The sequence below is a fragment of the Heterocephalus glaber genome, unplaced genomic scaffold, assembly GCF_053883595.1.
Source record: "Heterocephalus glaber isolate CG9 unplaced genomic scaffold, H.glaber_assembly_v1.0 deba00001531, whole genome shotgun sequence".
In the NCBI taxonomy this organism is placed as follows: Eukaryota; Metazoa; Chordata; class Mammalia; order Rodentia; family Bathyergidae; genus Heterocephalus; species Heterocephalus glaber.
Window position 1 is genome coordinate 20567234 of NW_028258329.1, and position 20001 is coordinate 20587234.

Here is a 20001-nt window from a genome sequence, read left to right on the forward strand (position 1 = left end):
CTTAAGTACTCACTGTATTTTCTGATCATACCTCATATGTGTATGCTTTTCTGGGGAAGGTGTCTCTAGTTTATATCAGATTTTCAAGAGGTCCTTGATCCAAAAGAGATTAGCGCTACTTGTCTAAAGGACTTGGGTATTTGTAGTCCAGAGAAAGGAGAACTTGGACCAAGAGGTGAGGCCAGGTGGAGGAGAGCCATCTCTGGGCAGATGACCAGCTGCGATTTGGAGTGGGGAACTTGATCTGTGCTTACCTAACTGGGAGGATTCAGGTCATGGGAGGGACCCAGGTTCAGTTCTGTGTGGGTGGCAGGGAGTCCAAGAGCACCTGTCACAGGTGGAGCCTGCCCAGGGCAGGTAGTAAAGGGCATGGCCTGTGATACAGTAGGAACTTTGTCCCCACCTTCTTATTCTGAGGAGTAAACAGCTGTGGTGTTGCCAGGTTCCCCTCATCCTTGGGGGGATGGTTGTTGAATGCTGAGCTTCCTGGGAGTGATGCAGCCCTTCGATACTCAGGTGTGAGCTGCTTGTCCCGCCTACCCACCTCCCACACAGAGCACAGTGCGGGGCTGGATCCTTGTGGCTCCTGCCACTCCCTCGGAAGTCAGACATCCCAGACACCACCTCACACGCCATCTCCTGCCACTGCCAGAATGAGCACATCAGCTCCCAGCCAGCATCCTCTACCTAATTCCTGTCATTGTCACCATCCACAGGATGGCCTCAGCACCCTGGCCTCCTCCATGCCAGTGTGTTCATCCCACACCCCTTCGGTGACCCTCCACAGCCATGTGCTGGACCTGTCATCACCTGGAAACATGAACCGCCTGTCCTCCTTCTGCCCACATGGCCCATCTCTGGCTCCCTAGGCCAGTCCCATCTCATGGAGCCCTCGGGCCCACTGACTCACCTCTTTCCCTGGCCACTGGCCCGCTTTACATTCAGCATGCATCAGCATCACTGCCCAGAATATTCCCCATCCATCCCATGACCACTCCCAAGAGGAGGTGCTACTACTCCCTAGCCTGGCGAAACTCCAACTGATGCATCTGCCATCTGCCTTCTTCATGCCCACACCCAAGCCGCTGGGCAGCATCACAAAGCTGGGCAGATGAGTTTCGCTTATGTTCTCTGACCTCAAACTGTCACTCTTCAGTGGCCCACAGGCTTGTGTTCCCCTGGTAGGGTATCCCCCACTCACAGACAACAGCCTCCGTCATCTCCTCCACCCCTACTCTCACTGAGGACCCAGCCCCACACTGCACAGAGAAGACGGGCACGCAGACAGGGCTCCTGCTGCTCCACCACACCCAGGCTGCCCGTGCCACCCTACAGTGGCTTCCCTTCTGGGGGAGGGTGTCCCCCTCTCCCCTGGGAGACACTTGTCCACTGGCCCCGGCTCTAGCTTTCCTCCTCCCTCACGGGCCACTCCTCCTCCTCTCTGGTCACCTAAAGAATGAGTGCTTCCAGCTCATTCTGAGCCCTCTGCTCTGCTGCCTGCCTCTCCTGTGGTGCCCTTACCCAGTCTTCTCCTGTCTGACCTCTCTGCTGAGCCCCAGATTCATGTGATTCACTGCTTCCTCTCCAGCTCCAAGCACAATCTCAAACTGGTATCAACCTTGGCTCCCTCACCCTTGCTAACCTACCCCTCCTCTAGATTTCCCCCAGCTACCAGTAGCACAAGACAAAAACCAAAGCGGCCCTCTATTCCCTCCCTCTCCCTCTCTTGCATCTGTCATCCATCTCAAAGCCCTAACGAACCCTGTAGGGAACCCGTCCCCTCCCCATCCTCTTCCCTGAGCCCTTCTGAGCTCTAGTCAGCAGCTACTTGGACCTGGAGCCCTTTGTTGGTCTTGCTCCTGCATTTGCCTACTTCTGACCCACTCTCCACACCGAGCCTCTATGGAACTTAATAAAGGTCATGATGCAGCCCTCACCTTACTCAGTCTCACTGCACTCCAAACAAAATCAACGGGCTGGTCCCTGTCATGGCCTCCAAGGTCATGCCAGTTTCCTCCTTGCCTCATTCTCGCTCCAGCCCCAGCCTGGGCTCCCCCACTCCCTGCCAGCCTGCCATGCTGGTCTGATCTCAGCTCCCCTAACACTAGACGCAGCTCTTTCCCTCCCTAGGTCTTTGCACTCAAACACTCTGCTCCCTTCTTTCACCTGAGCTAGCAGCTTAAAGGTCACCTCTCCAGAGAGGCATCTCATAGCCACACACTATATGTTGGGCTTAGCCTGCTCCTCTCCTTCTGGCACTGCGCACACCCGGAAGTGTGATTTTATTTGTGGAGCCACTTAAAGGTTTGTTTTTTGGTGGGGGAGTTTGGGGGCAAGCAGGGCACAAGGGCAGGTGGATTTTGTCTCCCTTACTAGGATGAAAATTCCATGGGGAGATAGAATTGCCGTAACTGTCTTATTCACCATTGATTACATGTTGAAATTATAATATTATGGAGTAGATTAAAATAAACTAAAATTTTAATTTCACCTGTTTCATTTTTTTAAATGTGAATACCAGAAAATGTAAAATTATATTTGGCTGTCATATTTGTATAACAGCACTGGTTTGATTGAGAAGGGTGAGAGTCACAGATTACGAAAATTTGTTGGTGTAACTTCACATTACAATTAAATGTTCTATGTAGGCTGGGCGTGGTGGCCCACATCTATAATCTCAGTGGTCTTGGAGGCTGAGGCAGGAAGGCTTGCAAGTTTGAGCTCAGCCTTAGCAACTTAGGGACTCAGAAAGATCCTGTCTCAAAATTTAAAATGTTTTTATCTTCTATGTGATGAATAATACAGGGGGCACGGACCAAGTATGCAGGGGTTCACCAAGGACTAGTAGGCCAGGCTAGTTATAGCATGCTTGAAATGCTACACTAATGAGGATGAAGTCATGAATCATTGCTACAGCAGGACACCTTGCAAGTGGCTTATGTCAAGTACCCATTACGAGTGAAGATCTGAAGGCCAGCACTGGGATGATGACAGAGGATGTGTTTCAACACGGTCCTACAGCAATATCCTACCATCCCTTCCAACTCCAGTGAATTCCCAGGCCACTGTGAATGACAGACTACATATTCTCACCTGTGTGAGACTCAGCACGCCACCTCCAACTTTCTCCTTCTCAAATGTAGAGAATTATAGACTCATTGAGAGAGAAAGGGTTTGTTAGGGTTTGGTTTCTCTGAGCATGTCAACTTTGGGCTGCCAGCTGAGGGACAGTGATAGACTGTCTTCCACAGGGTACACGCTAAGTAACACGGTGCGGGGGAGGACAGACACAGATAAGAGCCCCTGCACTGCCTCTGCCTGAGGGTGTGGCACTAACCCTCCAGGTCAGCATATTAATGTGCGTACCCTGGAAGGGATTATCCGCTCCTCTGAAGCAGGGAAATCCACTTCTCAGAGAGGTTAATAAACTTACAAATCTCATTACTCAGAGAGGTTGTGCTGGCAAGAATTTTAATGCATTTTTTAGAAAAACTCTGGAAGAATTATTAACAATGGAACAATGATTGGGTCCTGGGAGATGCAAGGGCAGAGAGGTGACCAGTAGGGATGGAGCAGACTCTTTCTTCTCACAGTCCCTGTGGCTGTGGGTGGCAAAGGCCTCACAGTCTGAGCAGAGGGGCCATCCCTGTGCACACACGCATACACACACACAAACACACACACAAACACACACACACACGCACCCCTTGTCCGCATTTGGGGCTGTGTGCTCTGCTCCCAACCCTAGTTGTCTGGGACACTGACAAGTCATCTAGCTGGAACACCTTTACAAACTCACATTCTTGATTCATCGAGTGGTCCCTAAACACCGTTCATAAATCTGTATTTGCCTCAGCTAACTGCCTGCCCCAACCCCTACAAGCAACTGTATCAATCCATTTCCTTTCTTCTTGATCTATGCCCTGGGCTCTCAGATGAACTTCTTAGTTCCTACTGAGAAGGAAAAGCCAGCCGACCTACCTCCCTCATTCCCTTTCCCACCTTAGCCTCCAAATGCCTCTGTCCCTGCAACTCACCTGGTCTGAGGACTGCTGTCCTGTGCCCCTTCTGGACGGTTACCCTTCTCTGAACCCTGAGCTAGTTCCTCCTGCCTCCAGCCTCACTGCTTCTCCTCTTTCTCTAACAGCTTCAATTTTCCTCTGTTCTTCACCTCAGCCTCCCAACATGCTCAACTTATAAATCAGAGCCGAACTTCCTCCTACCCTGACTCGCCCTCTCGCTCACCTTCAACTCCAGCTAGACTCCTCTCCTCCCTTCCCACATGTTCTCTCCCCAACTGGAGTTGCCTGTAGACCTGTTTGTGCTTCCACACCTGGCTGCAGCTGCTCTCAACGTTCACCAGTGCCCTCACATCCCACCTTCTCCAGCCCTACCCTGCTCTAAGCTTTCCTGGGCCTCTCACCTTGTAAGGATGCTCCACTTTGCAGCCTCCTCTCCCATGGTGCCTACACATCTCTCTTCTGGCCTCTTCTGAGTTTCATCACCTCCCAATCTCACTTACTAGCTTGTGTTTTGCCCTTTCAGCTATGGTCCTTTGCGGAGCTCCATTTTTATCTTCTCCTTGGGTGGCCAAATCCATCTTATAGGTGAAGACTCCCACATGGTACCTCTGACTCTATCCCAACTGCTGAGTACTGCAAAACCAGAGCCATGGATGGCCCACCACAAACGAAAATGCACTGCGTTTGCCTGAAACTAAACTCTCATCATTTCCTCCCAAAGAACTGCATCTCCTTGTGTTCCCATCTCAGTCACTGCCACCACTATCGGTCAGGGACTCTAAGACTTACACCTACATTGCTGGCAACTCAGCCCAACCCCTCTCCCTGTGCCAACCATCAAGAGTCATGACTCTCATGAGGGCTCTGGCCTCAGAAAGTGCATCTTAGAAACACAGACTTTGTTCTCTAATAGGCTCGAGTTTGATTCCCAACTCTGCCATGCCCCAGCTGAGAGCTTGGACGGTTGTTGAATCTCTCCCATCCAGTTCTCCAACTATGAAAGTGGGGTTTGCTAAGGGAATTAAATGAGATATAACAATAATTCAACAGCACTGTGCATAGTGACATAGGCTACTAAGTTTTCATTAAATGACAGCTTGCTTTGTGTTAAAATTCAGCAACTATACCAAGTTCAATCCCCAGTACCAAAAAAAAAAAAAAATTCAACAACTATATAGGAAAGACATTCACGATTCCTACCTCTCAATCCCAGGGAGGTCCCTCACATATATCTTTCTCTTTTACTGTATTATGTGCATTCCTGGAGGCTGCCTCAGATCCATTACAGAACTGGGCAAGGCTTACATTATATAATCTGTGCCATAGCTGTTTCCTCCTCTACATCCCTTCTGGTCTCAACATTTCTTGCCTAGACTGTGGCAGTTCCTATGAGGTCTCTTTAGTTCCAAATTAATTCAATCATATGTTCCCCCACCACCACCTTCCAGTGTTGGAGATTGAACCCAGGGTCTTCATACCTAGCTACAGACCAGGTCTTTCTGAATTGCCTGCAGACTGAAGCCCATACTATAGCATGTTTTTGCATCCTACCCAATGTCATCTCTCCCCCTCCAAGCCCACTGCATATCACAGACTGGGTCAGGCCTCATTCCCTGATACCAGGACTGACCGCTATGCTTCATTTAATCCTTATGACAACCCCATGATGTTGGTACCATTATTATTCCCACCTCACAGGTGAGGAAATGGAAGCTCAAAGGTCATTGTCAATATCCAGGCCACACAGCCAATGCATGGGCAACCCAAGACTGAGTCTAAGATCCCCATTCTGGACCTCCAGACTTCATTGCTTTCCAGGGAAGCACTCTCCACTTTAACTCCCTGCTTCCTCATTTTGTCTGCCTGGGCAACTCTTATTCATCCTTCAAGACTCAACTTGAGGGTCACCTCCTTCAGGAAGCCTTCCCTAACACCTTGCAGGGTTAAGCATTTCATCCTTGTTCATATTTCAAAAACAGAATTCATTGTCCTAATTACCTCCTCCCCATCCATCTCCCTCAGGAAGGCAGGGGACCCCATTCTATCAACCCATATCATCCTAGTGCCACACCCAGACACCTTTCCTGGTGTTCAACATCCAGATGATAGTCACTGGTCAAAAGGTCAAGAAAAGGGCTGGGGATTTAGCTCAGTGCTTCTGCCGCCTGCCCTGAGAACACAAGGACCCGAGTTCGATCCCTGGTACAGAAAAAAAAAAATTAAAACTAAATAAATATACCAAAAAAAAAAAAAAAAAAGGTCAAGAAAGGAGCACAACCTGATGAGCAGATCAAGAGTGATCAGAAGGGAATTCAGATCCATCTGAGTAACTAAAGGACTACAGAGGCATGAGACCCTGAATCCTACTGGACAATCCACATGGTCTTGGTACCATATGCTTCCATGTTGAAATATTGGATAATATTTGTCTGATATACACCTCCTTCCTCCACTAGCCAAATATTTTTATCACTTTGTTCCCAGCACCTATAACAGTGACATGATAGGCAATGGTCACTACTGCTTGAATGAATTAATATACAAATGATCAAATGAAAGGTTCCCCAATCAGCACCACAAATCACTAGTCCAATACTCACAATAGGAAAAAATCCCTTTTGTTTATTCTTGCACCTATGAATCTAGTCAACTGGCAGGCACATTTTCTCATTAGCATACATGGCTCTCTTGACCTTCCAGGTCCTCTGAGTGGTAATATTCATGTGTCAGGTATTGCACTAATGCTTTACACACATTTGCTATTTAATCACATCAGTCATTTCACAGAGAAGACAGTAAAGCTGGGGCTGGTCATGCAGCTCAGTGGTAGAGCACTTGCCTAGCATGCATGAAGTCCTGGATTCCATTCTCAGCACCCCAAAAATACAGTGAAGCTTCTTAAAAAAGAAAATGATTTATCCAAGCTCATAAGGCCACTCAGGGTGGGCTGAGGCTTGGCCTGTTTATATTTAACCATCCCTCCCATCCCCTAACAGGTGGTCCTCCATGACAATGAACTCACCACTGAGAGAAACAGCCAGAACCATGCTCAGTACACCTGGAGGAGTTAGCTCTTCCTCTTGCTACCTCCATGCCACCTCCACTCCGGGGGGCATCCTAAAACAGGTTCCATTCCTCTTTCCCTTGAGGTCCTTCTCTGTTAGCCCCTCCCCCAGGACAACAGAAGCCAAAGCAACTTTCCTTTCTCCATTTATCTGAACAACTCCAATTAAAAGCTTTCCCAATTAAAGATCCCAAAAGGGTGTCAGTGCGCAGCCATCGGGGTCTGCACTATTCCTTACTAATTAGGTCTCTGTGGACAGCTCCACCCTGTAACCCACAGATAGGCTAAGGATATCAAAAGGCAGCTTGGACTCTGCCAGGCCCCCGGATAATCTAGACAGAGATTTCTCCAGGAAGGGCAAAGAAAGGGGCTGCTGGAGCTCCTCACAGCTGGGGTCCAGGCACATGTGGCCCTCTTTTGGCCAGGAGATGTCTGGGTAGCAGAGGGCTTTTTAATGCCTGGCTGTCAGGAGGACTCCTTCGGCCACGGGGAAAGCTGTATCCCATGTTTCTCTGCTCAGAGGCGGAGAGTCCATGGTGCCTAATTCCTCAGAGGAATAATAAGAAGACTATCAACCAGGCTTGTGAATAAAAATGTTTTTTAAAAAAATCTCTCTAGTCTTTGACAAATGTCTAAATGTGTTTCCCACAAGCGTATTTTTATTCTAACAAGCTAATTTGAAATATAATTTAAATAATTTCTCCGAGAATGATACCATATGACTAACAGCACCTCGGTGGCAGAACTACTGGAGACTTCATCGTGCATTCAGAGAGGCTTCCGTCCTGCCGCTCTTCCCACACAGAACACACCCTGCTAGGAAACGGGCTCATGAAACCAGCTCTCACCTCCAAACCTATAAATACGATTCCGGGCAGCCTGCATGGGCAATGCCTAGGAAATGCACACACACAACATGCAGCACTTCAGAGGCCAAGTGTCAAAACCAACTCAGAGCAGAAACAAAATGCATCCTTTTGCTCAGTTTATTTCATGCTGGAAAAAGCCAAAGGGTAACTCTCAAGATCTATAAAGTCAGGACCTGGTATACCAGAGACTTCTGAGATTCTGAAAAATCCTCTTTCTCTATTGTAAATATGCTATGTGACTGTTTACTTCATGCTTGGCAAAGGTAAAGGAAGCTCTCTTGTCAAATGGAAAAGGAGTGCCTGCCCTGTGCGCCAGAGGGAAGTCCTTTTCCAAAGGTTTTGGATGTCTATTAAGCTGAGGTGACACTTCGTTGAATTACCCATAGTTAACTGTTTTGAAAAAAAAAAAAAAGATTAAATTTGCCTTGCAACAGAAACAAGGAATATAATGTCCTTCCCACAATATGTCCCTACCGACCCTCTCACCCAGGGATTCTCTTTGAAGGAGCAGGTATAAGCCAGGGAGTCCCTGAAGCACAAGGGGGTCTTCCAGGTGAGGGCCTGGGTCTCTGTCTGCAATGAACCTTCTCATCCAAGCCTTGAAGCAGAATTACTGTGCCTTCATATTTCCAAACAAGGAGAATCCATTTGAGCAGCTGGGTCTCGGTCCACCAACCACCCTTAGCAACAACGACAAATCCTTGATATTCTCAAGGAGATTCACTAAGGAGCTGTGACTCACTCAAAATTACACAGGCCCCAAAATTACCCGATGTTAATTGCAGTCCTGGTCTCTACCATTTCTTTCCTTCAGTAATTCATTTACAGTAAAGCAAACAACTGCTTTAAAGAACTGTCAAAATGTCTTTAAAAAAAATACCTTGCCTTATCCTAGAAAGGATTTAAGGAGGTTTATAAAAATGCATAAAATTTAGCAAAATGACAAACTAGAAGTTGGTACGGGTTTAAACAATGATGTATTTTTATAGTTACGGGCATGGAAGGATGTCCACTCAAGATATTTTAAGGTGAAAAAATTATGCTACAGAATAGATGTATAAGACAATTTCATTTTGTTAAAAATATGTTTCCTCTATGAAGACATACATTTTGACACACAGAGTCATATATACATGGAGAAGTCTGCCGAGATAAACAACCAAGTGTTGGCTGAGGTTATCCCTTAGATGCGGGATGATAAATAATTTTCATTTCCTTCTTTATGCTGATATTTTTTAGTATTAACACAGGATGTTTTTAGAATTTAAAACAAAACAAAGCTATTTTCATTTTGTTTAAAAAGAAGAGGACCCCAAAACTAACTGGAAATAAAAGTAATGGGTGAGCTCTGATAAATGTGTTAAGGGTGACCAGACATTTGACTCTGATCCTCAGGAGGCTTAACAGGAAAGAAATATAATAATTTATACAAATCACTGAGTTATTTAGAAAATCCTAACAACCCTTCAGGCCAGGAGTTCCAGAACAGTTTCCAACAAAAATAACAGTTCCCAAAGTAAAAGGCGACCCAAAGAAATGCCCTGGCCCTGCCACTCCCCCAACCTCCTTGCCTCCACTCTCCCTCACTCTGCTCAGCTACACTGGCCTCCTTACTGTTCCTCGGCACACCAGGCGTGCTTCTAACTCGGCCTTTGCACTTACTGTTCACACTGCCAAAAGCACTCTTCCCTCACACATCTATGTGGTTCACTCTTCTTCCTTCAGCTCTTTAACACCTCTTTCATAAAGAGAGGTTTTTAAAATGGAACCCCTATTTAAAATCTGCTCTACCTCAATATCTTCTAGCCCACTTCCTCGTCCTCTATTATTTAATAAACTGTAGTTAATAAACAAAACAAAAAAGCCAAACAGTGTATGCATTTTCACCTATTCAGTTTATTTTTCAATACATATTTATTTAGTGCTTACTCCCAAACTCTGTATTTTTCTAACTCAGATACTAAGAGAGATGTTTATCTAATTGAATGAGAGTGATCTGAGATACAAACAGCCCTTCAGCGCCTCCCCATAGTATTCTGGGGCATCTTTCCTAAATTCCCCAAAGAGACAACCACCCCATTACCAGCTCTTACACCCTGCGACTATAATATTCTGCTTAAACTCACACCATTTAAACATAAAGCTGGTATTGTTTATATGGCTCATCGCCCTTTTCAGTGTATAAACAACACAGAGCCAGGAACTAGCAGGTCTGCAGATCACTGGGTCCTCAGCAGGGCACCAGCTGCCTTGCAAATGAGGGGATTACTGGATCTTAGTTAGCAAAGCTTAAAAAAACCAACGGGACCAAGTGAAAACAAGCTCACTTTCAATATATCTGAGACTATACACTATCTATTTTAGTTAACTCAAACCTAAAGAGAAGTCACAGTTTGGTGTGATTCAGGAGGAATGGAAAGCTAAAGAAGGAATGATCATCAAAAGAAAGTTAATCAGTATAGATTACTGACTGAAAGGCAGCCCGAAGTGTTAGATAACCAAGATTGTGGCATTCATACATTGCAAGATAATCTTAGCTGAACAGAATAAGTGTAAAACGAAGCCAACCAGTAATAGAGTAGATCTTGTTTGTAAACACTGACAAAATCAGCTGAAAGTCACAACAGCAGACAGGCTGGCTTTTCTGCTGGCCTTTTACAGGGAGATAAAAAGATAATTTACAGCCCCAATACTTGGGTGGCAGCAGACAGCCTGAAAATGAACCCACGTCACAATAAAAAGTGAAATGGCTTGCTAGCATTTAAAGAAAACCGCATTCAAATATGATCCCTTTCTCTCTTGGCCCTTACAACTCTCAATTAAGCACATTATAGAAAAAGTAATCCAAAAATCATCACAACTTCCAGGCTAGCTTCCAGCACTAACTCAATCAAAAATATTTATTGAGAGCCTATTGAGAGCCAGATACTGCACTAAGTGTTGGCACACAATGGCAGAAAAGATAAGGCCCTATCCTTGTGAGGTAACATTGAAGGCAGGCACATTATAACTAAGTAAACAAAGCCCAAATGATTGCAGGTGTGCCGGGGCAAACAACTGTAGCAGATGAAAGTGGGGCTGCCTTAGAGCTATGGGAAGGAGTGGTCCACCTAGGGTGGCTGGAAAGGCTGAGCAGCTGAAGAAAGAGAAGGAGAAGGTGCTTGCAGAGCCAGGGGAAGAGTTTTCAAGACAGGGGGAACAGGAGTTAAGGGGTCCCAGGTAAGGTAAGAAAAGGAAAGGACCCCAAGAAGAAGTAGAGCACAATGAGGGCCACCAGCAGAGCAGCTGAGGAAGCTGGAGATGGGCAAGGGCAAGGGCAAGGGCAAGGGCCAGGGCCAGGGCCTTATCTGCTGCGGGATGTTTCAAGAGGAGAGTGGCACGATCTGATCTGCAATTGTAAAAGCCAGTCTCTGGCTTCTGTGTGCAGAATGGCCTGGAGGCAACCCAGAGGAGAAGGGGAGGGGTGCTCAGGAAGGAGGAAAGGAGGGCCAGAACTAGAGTGGTATTAGTGGTGATCACCAGGAGAGGTGAGCATGCTCCACACACATCTTGTAAATAGAACCCACAGGACCAACTGAAAGCCTGGATGTGACAAGCAGGTAAAAGGAATCAAGGATGACTCAGCAATCCAAGGCTTGAGGGGCCACTGGCTGGGATGGGGAAGAAGGGGAAGGGGAGGAGTGCAAGGAATATCAAAGGCCCCATACATGAGCAAGAGTCAGAAGCCCTGAGAAAGGTGGTACTGGAATTAAAAACATGAGGGTCGACAGCAGACAGACAGTGTGTGTGTGGGGGGGGGGTAGCTTGGAGATGGGATCACATTACCTAGACAAAGGTTGCTGACAAAGAGGAACCAGGCGCAGGCCCTAGGTAACCCCACCATGTGGAGTGAGACCAAAGAGCAACAGAGACCTGGCAGTTTCAGCCCAGGGGTAGAGGGTAGAGGCAAACAAACAGGAAAGGAAAGTGGACATTGTGGGCTTGGACATATATTTTAACATGTCTTGAGGAGACGGGGAACAGAGAAGTAGAAGGAAGCCAGAGAGGAACACAGGAAGGAGGGAGAGATCCTTTTTAAGCTAGTAGAGGCTAAAGCTGTACTATCCAATATGGCAGCCATGAGCTACATGTGGCTATTTAAACTTTAATTAAATTAAAAATTCAGGTCCTCAGTCACTCTAGCCACATTTCAAGTGCACGTTAGCCTCATGTGGCTGGTGGTTGCTATCCTGGACCACACAGGTACAGAACATTTCCAACACCACAGAAAGTTCTGTCGGACAATGCTGAACTGGAGCATGTTCCTAGACCAATGGAAAACTCAGGAGAGGAAATTAGGAAGGAAAGACATCCTTTGAGAAGGTAAGGGGATGGGTGGAGGCTACATTGAAAGGAGGGGGCCTCTTCAAGGACAGCAGAGAGGACAGGCCCTTGAGGACACAGGCAGGAAGGGGATGGTAATGACAGCCACACTGTGGAAGATGAAGATGTTCCCTGCTGCTCAGCTCCTTGGTCAGTGGAAAGAGAGGCCAGGGATAGGGAAGTGGGGAAAGAGCTCTGAAAAGGGGAGCAAGTCTGCAATAGCTGGCTTGGGCAGTGACAGCACAAACTGGAGAGACCAGACACTTAACACACCCTCACCTAAGAGAAGTGGGAATGAATATCTGAAGGAGGAAGGGCATCTTAAGTGGGGAGATGGTTTGGATTTTCCCTTAAATCCTAGTCGTGTCCACAGAGTAGAGCCATGCCAAAGCTGGTAAGACCACAGGAAGGTCTGCTGCTGGCTACCCTTTCTTGGTTCGTTGCCCTCCATCCTACACAACTTTCAGGAAGGATGACACTGGTTCTATTTTTGGTTAAAATGGCTCCCTCCACCTCCTCTGTCTAAAGTGCTTGACCAGCCCTTAGCTCATCTCAATTTACAACCATGGTTTGTACATTCACATAAATTATAAAAGTAGATATGACAAAAATGGCAGAGGTAGGTAGCAGTTACAATGTAGCCCTTATGAACAAGTAACATACATTTATTGGGTGATATTAAAATGATATGAAAGACATGTTCTGTGTTTAAATCCCCAAACTACTCCTCCTCTCTTCTTTCAGAAACAAAGATTATTTTCTGACATTTTCTTTAAGCTTTTATGAGTAAACATTTTCATTTCCACAGAACTATTTGATCTCAACCACAGTTTCAATATTTGCTTTTGATCACACAAGTGTGCTGGGGTGCAGGACAGAGAGTTAAAATTGCCAGATCCTTTTTATCTTCCATCTTGAGACCTACATTTGCTAACTCCTTCTTCCAGAACATTTTTTTAAAAGTATGAAATCTGAGAACCAAAAAGGTTCCCGCTGCTCAAAGATCAGCTCTTTCATAGTTTGCTGAGGAACTGCCTGAAATGTTACAGAAAAGCTGCCTCCCAGCTAGGAGCCTCTGGGACAGTCAACCCACAGTTGCTGGCATGTGTGAAGTCTCCGGGACTGGCACGAACATCTTAGCAAACTTCCGTGCCCCTTTCTGTCCCCGCAGCCAGCTCATGACTCCCCTTCCCTCTTCAGTCCCCGTGGATAAGGCTCCCTGGGCAAAATGACTGCAAAAACTTACCTGGGGTGAAGCATAGAGAAGCTGCTGACCCCACCGGGACAATCGTGCCCCTTCCACAGCACCCTAGTCTGCCTTGTCCCACCCATTTTCAAGAGGAAAGCAGGAGCTCTGTAACCAGTAAGTCTCTGAGTCCTGCGGACTGGCTGAAGTCTGCAGCAAGGGAGCAGAGACTCGAGGCTCCAGTTCATTCACGCATCCATTCCCTGTGCCCACCACCGCGCACTAAATGTCGCCCTTCTCCAAATGCACATCAGCTAGCTGTGCAACCTGGATGTAGTCCTCTCGGTGCCTCAGTTTCCTCATCTATCAAATGGGCACAACAAGCATTCCCCAGAAAACGACCGGCCCCCACACTGCTGCCGCACCGAGGAACAGATGAGAGGAGTTATTGTCTATTAGCACAGTGGCGCCCTGACTCACAGCGCCTACCGCTCGGAGGGACGCGGAGGAGCGATCAACCTGCTCTGTAAATTACTTTATACACTCAAAGGCATTAGTCACATAGTGAGTATTTCAACTTCCCTCCCGAGCATCTACGGAGCTGTCTGAGACCGGAGCCTCGGAGGTGCCCAAGGACCTCACAGTCCTCGGCTACTGTGCCTGCGCTGAGGGGCATCGCGCTCCGGTGTGTTTCCTTTCCAGGAAAACTTCGATTTCCATTCTGCTTGCAATCTATCCAATCGCGGAGAACGACAAACTGCTTTCCACGCTCGCAAACACAGGCCCGGAGTTGGCCGAGCCGGGAGTGAGGACGCGGAAGGGCCGCGGCCGGACGGGCTCGGGTCCCCGCGCTGTCCCCGCGGCCCCGCCGGCTGCGAGGGGAGAAGGTGCCCTGTAGGGCGCGGGCGCGCGGTCGGGCGGCCCGGACTCCCCGAGGCCAGCTGCGCACTCGCGCCCGCCCCGCCCGGCTTCGAGCCCCGAGCTCGGGGACACTCACCCCATCTCCGGGCTGCTCCGGCGGCCGCTCCCACGGGGCCCCTGGCGCTCGCTCTCCGCCCGCTCGGCAGCCGCTCCCCGCGAGGTACATGCGGCGGCCGAGAGCGCCCGGCTCAGTCCCGGCGCTGTCGCTGCCTCCCGCGGGCTGCACGGCTCCCGCGGGCGGTAGGGCTGGAGGGAGGACGGGGGCTGGACCGGCGGGGCTGGGCGGGGTCCGCCCCGCCCCGCCCCGCCCCGCCTCCCCACGCCGCTCCCTCCCCTGCCCACGCCGCTCCTTTCCCTCCCCCTCCTCCTCCCCGCCTGCCCACTCCCTCTCCCTCCTTTCCCCACGCTTCTCCTCCCCCTTCCCTCGCCGCTCCCCCTCTACTACCCCTCCCTTCCCACCTCTCTCTCCCGCCCCCCACCCTCCCTCGCCCCCTCCTTTTTGTTATGTAACCTCCGTGGCCCCCGAGCCACGGCCAGGAGAGAGGAGCGGGGCGCGGCGATGTGGACAAGGTCCCTGCCCGGCTGCACAGCAGCCGCTCTTCCCTCCCCCCGCCGCCCCCTTCTCCTCCTGGCTGACCCCAACTCTGGAGCTTGGCGCAGGGTCGCCCTGAGCGTCCTGAACATCCCATGAGCTGTACCTAGAGTACCACTCGCAGCTGTGGGCCCTTGGCAGCTGCCTTCAGTTTGTAGATGAGGGAACCCAGACCAGGGAGGGAAGGGATTTCTCCAAGGTCACATACCCAGATTATAGCTCAGGCCTCCAGAAGTGGAGATGGACGCGGCCATGCCCCTCCTTAAAGCTCACCTTCGTCTTTCTGTTCATTGCCTGGCTGGCTTGGGGGCTTTGGGGTAATACCACCCCCCAGAGATTCTGGAAGCCGGCCTGGCAGGGAGAATACTGCACCTGAAGCAGGTGCTTGGGCACCTCACTGGGTAAAAGTGGGATGGGGGCTCCACGTTGAGGGTCATTGCTTTAGGGCTTGGCTCTGTTCTCAGAGCAAGGGAACCTGGGATGGCAAAAGCAGGACTTAGAGAAGCAATTTCTTAATGTCGTCAGTACATACCGACCAAAGAGAGGCTGGCACTGGGACTGACCTAACCTTCATCGCCTCTCTCTGGGCCTCCCACTGGATCATCTTCTGCTGAGGACGCGCTGCCCACAAGAGCCCTGCATCTCAGGACAGTAAAAAGTACAGGGACTGCAGATGGGGCAGGGGCACCACTGAGCCCTGCCCTCATCTCTCTTGGGACCCCAGTTGTCACCTGCTAACCGCCATGTCCTCACAGGAGCACCAGCCCCCTCTAATCTGTGCTTCTCACTGTGGCTAGTAATTTCTCAAATACAAGTCTGCTTGTGTCACTCTTTAGTGGCTTTCTTCCCCGTTCTTAGGATGGAGACCAGGACACTGAACATACCTACCAGGCCCTGCCCAGCCTGGCTTCCACTACCCTCTCTAGCCTCCTCTGCTCCCACCCTCCCGGGATTCCTGCCATTCTTTCGGCCTTTTCATCTGCTATCCTTGCACTCTGCAAAGATTTCCCCTTCTCCTCCCTTCGTCACCCCAACTCACTTGTCTAGCCAATTCCTATCATTCTGCAGACCTCAGTAAACTGTTTTCTTTTAGGAGCTTTGACTAATGCTCCTGTACTTTGTTGTTATTGTTGTACTTAGTGTCATCTGTTTGTGAAATTATTGGCTTAATTTCTTTGAAACACTGCAAACTCTTACAAAGCCATATCACGTTACCTAGAACTGCGCCTGAAGGTCCTCCATAAATATTTGTTCAATGAATGAATAAGCAAACAGGACAGCCATACCAGGACCAAATTGGCTGGGGTCAGTAAGCACAAGTGTCCACTTGGTACACTGCTTGGGGTCAATAGGCACAGGTGTCTGTTTGGTGCCACAGTGAATGAGCCCTTGGTCCTAGAGGAAGCTTATCTATCACGAGCTGAATTCCAAGGACCAGGGCAGAGCCAAGGTGCTTGAGGAATAGGTAATCCTGGCAGAGCCAAGGAGAGAAGTCAGCAGAGGGGGACTGAAGAGCAGGAGCCAGCTCAGGTGGAACAAGGCTACCCAAAGACAAGGCTGTGTCTGGAGGGGCCAGGTGTTGCTCCAAGCCCTGACTCTAGTGTCCTTTTGCTCCTGATCTTTAGGGCACACTCACATTACCTGGGCCAGATGCAAGGGGGAGGCTTAAATAGGTGGGGTGGTGAATCACTCTGGCTTCCACACACAGTTGGCAGGAAGTAGGCCAACCTTGGAGAAGTAAGCCTCCTGAGGTGAAATGGCTGTCACTCTGAGGTGAGAAGGGGTGGATCCCCCTCCTTTCCTCCAACTTCTGGCTGCCACCACTGGAGGAAGTAGCCTCCACTCCTGTCCTCCAACCCTAACTCCAGGCCAGGTCCAGTTGGCCTCTCAGGAGCTTCCCCAGGTGGCTCTGGCCAGCACTCAGCTTTGTCCTCTGTAATAGTCCTTACACTATTTCATCATCTTGGAATCTTCCCAAGAGAGGAACCACTTAATTTGTCTATCAGGGGCCCTCCATGAAGCCACCCTTTTTCTGTGGAAAATCTCCTATCTCCATAGTCTCCATGGCCCCAATTGTCAAGGGAGATGATTCTACTCTTGTTGGCTGGAGGTTGAAACAAAGCCAAGGAGAATCTCTTTAGGCCAAGAGACTTGGCTAAGCAAGAGGAGCTGATGGGGCACAACACTGAAGGTGTGAGAAGGAAGGGTAGTCTTGGGAAAAGGGGAGGCTGAATCCAGGCTCAGTTGGAAGAGTTTGCCTCAGAGAGGGGAGAGATGCTGTCACAGGGACAGAGTCTGGGACTCTAGACCTTGACCAGCTAAATCTCAAAGACTCAGAATGTTTGCCATTCTGTGTGGGATACAGAGGCTTCCAGAATCTGGTCGCCAGGCACAGACAGGTGGTCTGAGGAACCTTCTGATCTAACTGGGACAGATCAGATAACCTCGGGTAGGCTTACCAGAGTGCTACATCCAAGCCAGGAAAATAAGATAATGGAGCAGCCCCACATGTCCTCCTCCTTCTTTATCCTTCACAAATTCTCCAAAGTCTCTTGGGGAGAGAAGCACTATGGACCCTCTGTGTATAACAGGATGACATTCCACATCTCTGGCTTTTGTCTCTAAAAAGCTAGCTCCTGGAGAAATGGCTGATCCTATGTTCGAGACAGGGAATATACAAGATGAGCCTGGAACATCTTGCAATTCTTAAAAGTAAGGAGGTTCTTTAAAAATAAAGGAAGAGGGGCCGGGGATTTAGCTCAGTGGTTCTGATGCCTGCCTCACAATCGCAAGGACCCGAGTTTGATCCCCAGTACCAAAAAAACACAAAACAAAAAAACAAAAAACAAAAAAAACAGAGGAAGAACAGGGATGCAAGAGCCAACTAAAAGAGGTCTCAAAGCTGGAACCATTTGAGCAAAAACACAATGATACATAGGAGTGTAACCCATAACATAAAATAAATATACATGAGTTCATAGTGATACAAATTATCAAGTAAGTAAATAAGTGGAGAAGAGACAGTTCTTTTTTTTTTTTTTGGTACCGGGGATTGAACTCAGGTCCTTGCACTCGCGCAGCAGGCGGCAAAACCACTGAGCTAAATCCCCAGCCCAGGACAGTTCTTTTTTACAAAGAAGTCCAAAGCATATGTGTAGAATGGAGTTTAAACTACCACTATCACCCCTGCCCCTGCCCCTGCCCCTGAGGTCAAGCTGGTCTTAAGTGTTTCAATGATCTGATTTCAAAGAATAGACTTTGAATAGAGAAAATACTACTGTTATAGAAGAAAAACAAGGCAGAAACAAACAAACATGGCAGACACCACTTTAACCAAGAGATCAAGAGACTAAGGTTGGCATTCTCAGCGGTCATGTTGACATCTTGTACTTATCTCAGTAGGACAGGATTTGAAGAGCACTTCACCTGTGTGATTTTTTTTCCCCCAAGAAAACCTATGACCTCAATCTAATTATGAGAACTACCTCAGGCAAACTGAAACTGAGAGACGTTCTACAAAATACCTGACCAGTACTCCCTCAAAACTGTCAAGGTCATCAAAAACAAGATTGAAGAATTGCCACAGACCGGAGGAGACTCAGGAAGTTGACAACCAACTGCAATGTGGCATTCTGGATTGGATCCAGGAACAAAAAGAAGAAAAGCTGATGAAATCCAAATAAAGACTCGAGTTTAGTTAGAAGTACTTGTGTTGAGTCTTTAGTTATAACAAATGCTCCATGGTAATGAGAGACATTAACAAATAAGGGAGACTACATGAGGGGAATATGTGAACCCCCTATGCTACTGTTGCAGTTTTTCTCTAAATCTAACATTAGCCCAAAATATAACACTTATTTAAAACAATAACCTTGGGAACTTCCTGTATCCCCAATCCTCCATATATGTAGTCATAGGCAATATCAGATAGGTGACCATGTAGCACATGAAACGAGAAATTTACATGTGAGACCTGAGGATTTACAAATATTTGCAGGACTCCCAAAGCAAGCTATAGAAATCAATGGTTTTTATTTTTAACTGCAAGTCAGTAAGAAATATATTTCATACTCCAACTGAATACACACTTCAGCTCTTCATCTATAGTTTTATCTATATAAAATGGAAACAAAAGTTATACAAAATAATTCTTATCCTCTCTCTTGCAATGCATTCAGACATTTTCCATTCTGTTCTATTTTTAAAAGCCGTGCTGCTCACAACCTACTAAATTGATTTCAAAACCTGTAATCTATATATTTTTTCTTGCAACAGTAAAATGAGGCTCACCATGTACAAGCATAATGTCATTATTAGTAAGCTCAGATTTCTGGTATTGCTGATGCAGGAACTTCAAACATTTTTTTCTTCTAACCAAAAAAGGTCAGTTCTCTGAAAGATATTATTAAAGCCATTAATCAATGGATAACTATTAGGTATTATTCAGCTATTCAATTACATTTGTGAAGATAGAAACATAAGTTACTCTTTCAACAAATATTGATCACTGACTATGTACTTGGCACCATGGTGGGCATCAAGTATGAAGTGCTCAGCAAAAAACCCAAGTCTTGTCATGAAACTGCAAGATTCTGTGAAGGATATACATGAAATAATCACGAAAATACTCAATTATAAAATGTGGTTTGTGTGAATAAAGGGACCTAATGTAGATTGAGAAGGGTGGCAAGGAATGGCCTCTTTGAAGAAATGTTTAAAGCAGAGGTCTGAAAACTAAGAGGCACTTGTTAGAAGGAGCATGATAGAGGAAGCCTCAGACAGAGGTGGTGGAGAATTGGGCAGGTTTGCAGAACTGAAAGAAGGCGAGAGTGGTTAGAATGCAGCGAGCTTTGCAGGCCCAAGGCTGGGTTAAAAATCTAGGATTTTACTAAATGCAGTGAGAACTCACTAATGCGTTGGGAATGCCACGACCTGGTTTACACTTTTAAAAACCCACTCTGGATCCTGGAAGGAGAAGGAATAAG

General features: G+C 47.7%; 1 protein-coding gene and 1 long non-coding RNA gene across 4 annotated transcripts in view; one reads left to right on the forward strand and one right to left on the reverse strand.

The window, feature by feature from the left end:
* Nucleotides 1-14666, reverse strand: part of Homer2 (homer scaffold protein 2) — a 95194-nt gene extending 80528 nt beyond the window's left edge. Inside the window, exon 1 of one of the 3 annotated variants that reach the window (XM_004852861.4) lies at nt 14501-14666. In XM_004852861.4, coding sequence (XP_004852918.1) covers nt 14501-14505 — 5 coding nt within the window. In that variant the 5' untranslated portion in view covers nt 14506-14666. Of the gene's footprint in view, nt 1-31; nt 209-14500 lie in introns of those variants that run through there. The other 2 variants (XM_021264885.2, XM_087188531.1) reach the window with 2 other exon arrangements.
* A 2345-nt stretch (nt 14667-17011) lies between these two features.
* Nucleotides 17012-18929, forward strand: LOC147824900 (uncharacterized). The gene is made up of 3 exons (XR_015441833.1): nt 17012-17207; nt 17646-17728; nt 18467-18929. It is a non-coding gene; the product is annotated as an uncharacterized LOC147824900 (long non-coding RNA).
* Nucleotides 18930-20001: the final 1072 nt, after the last annotated feature.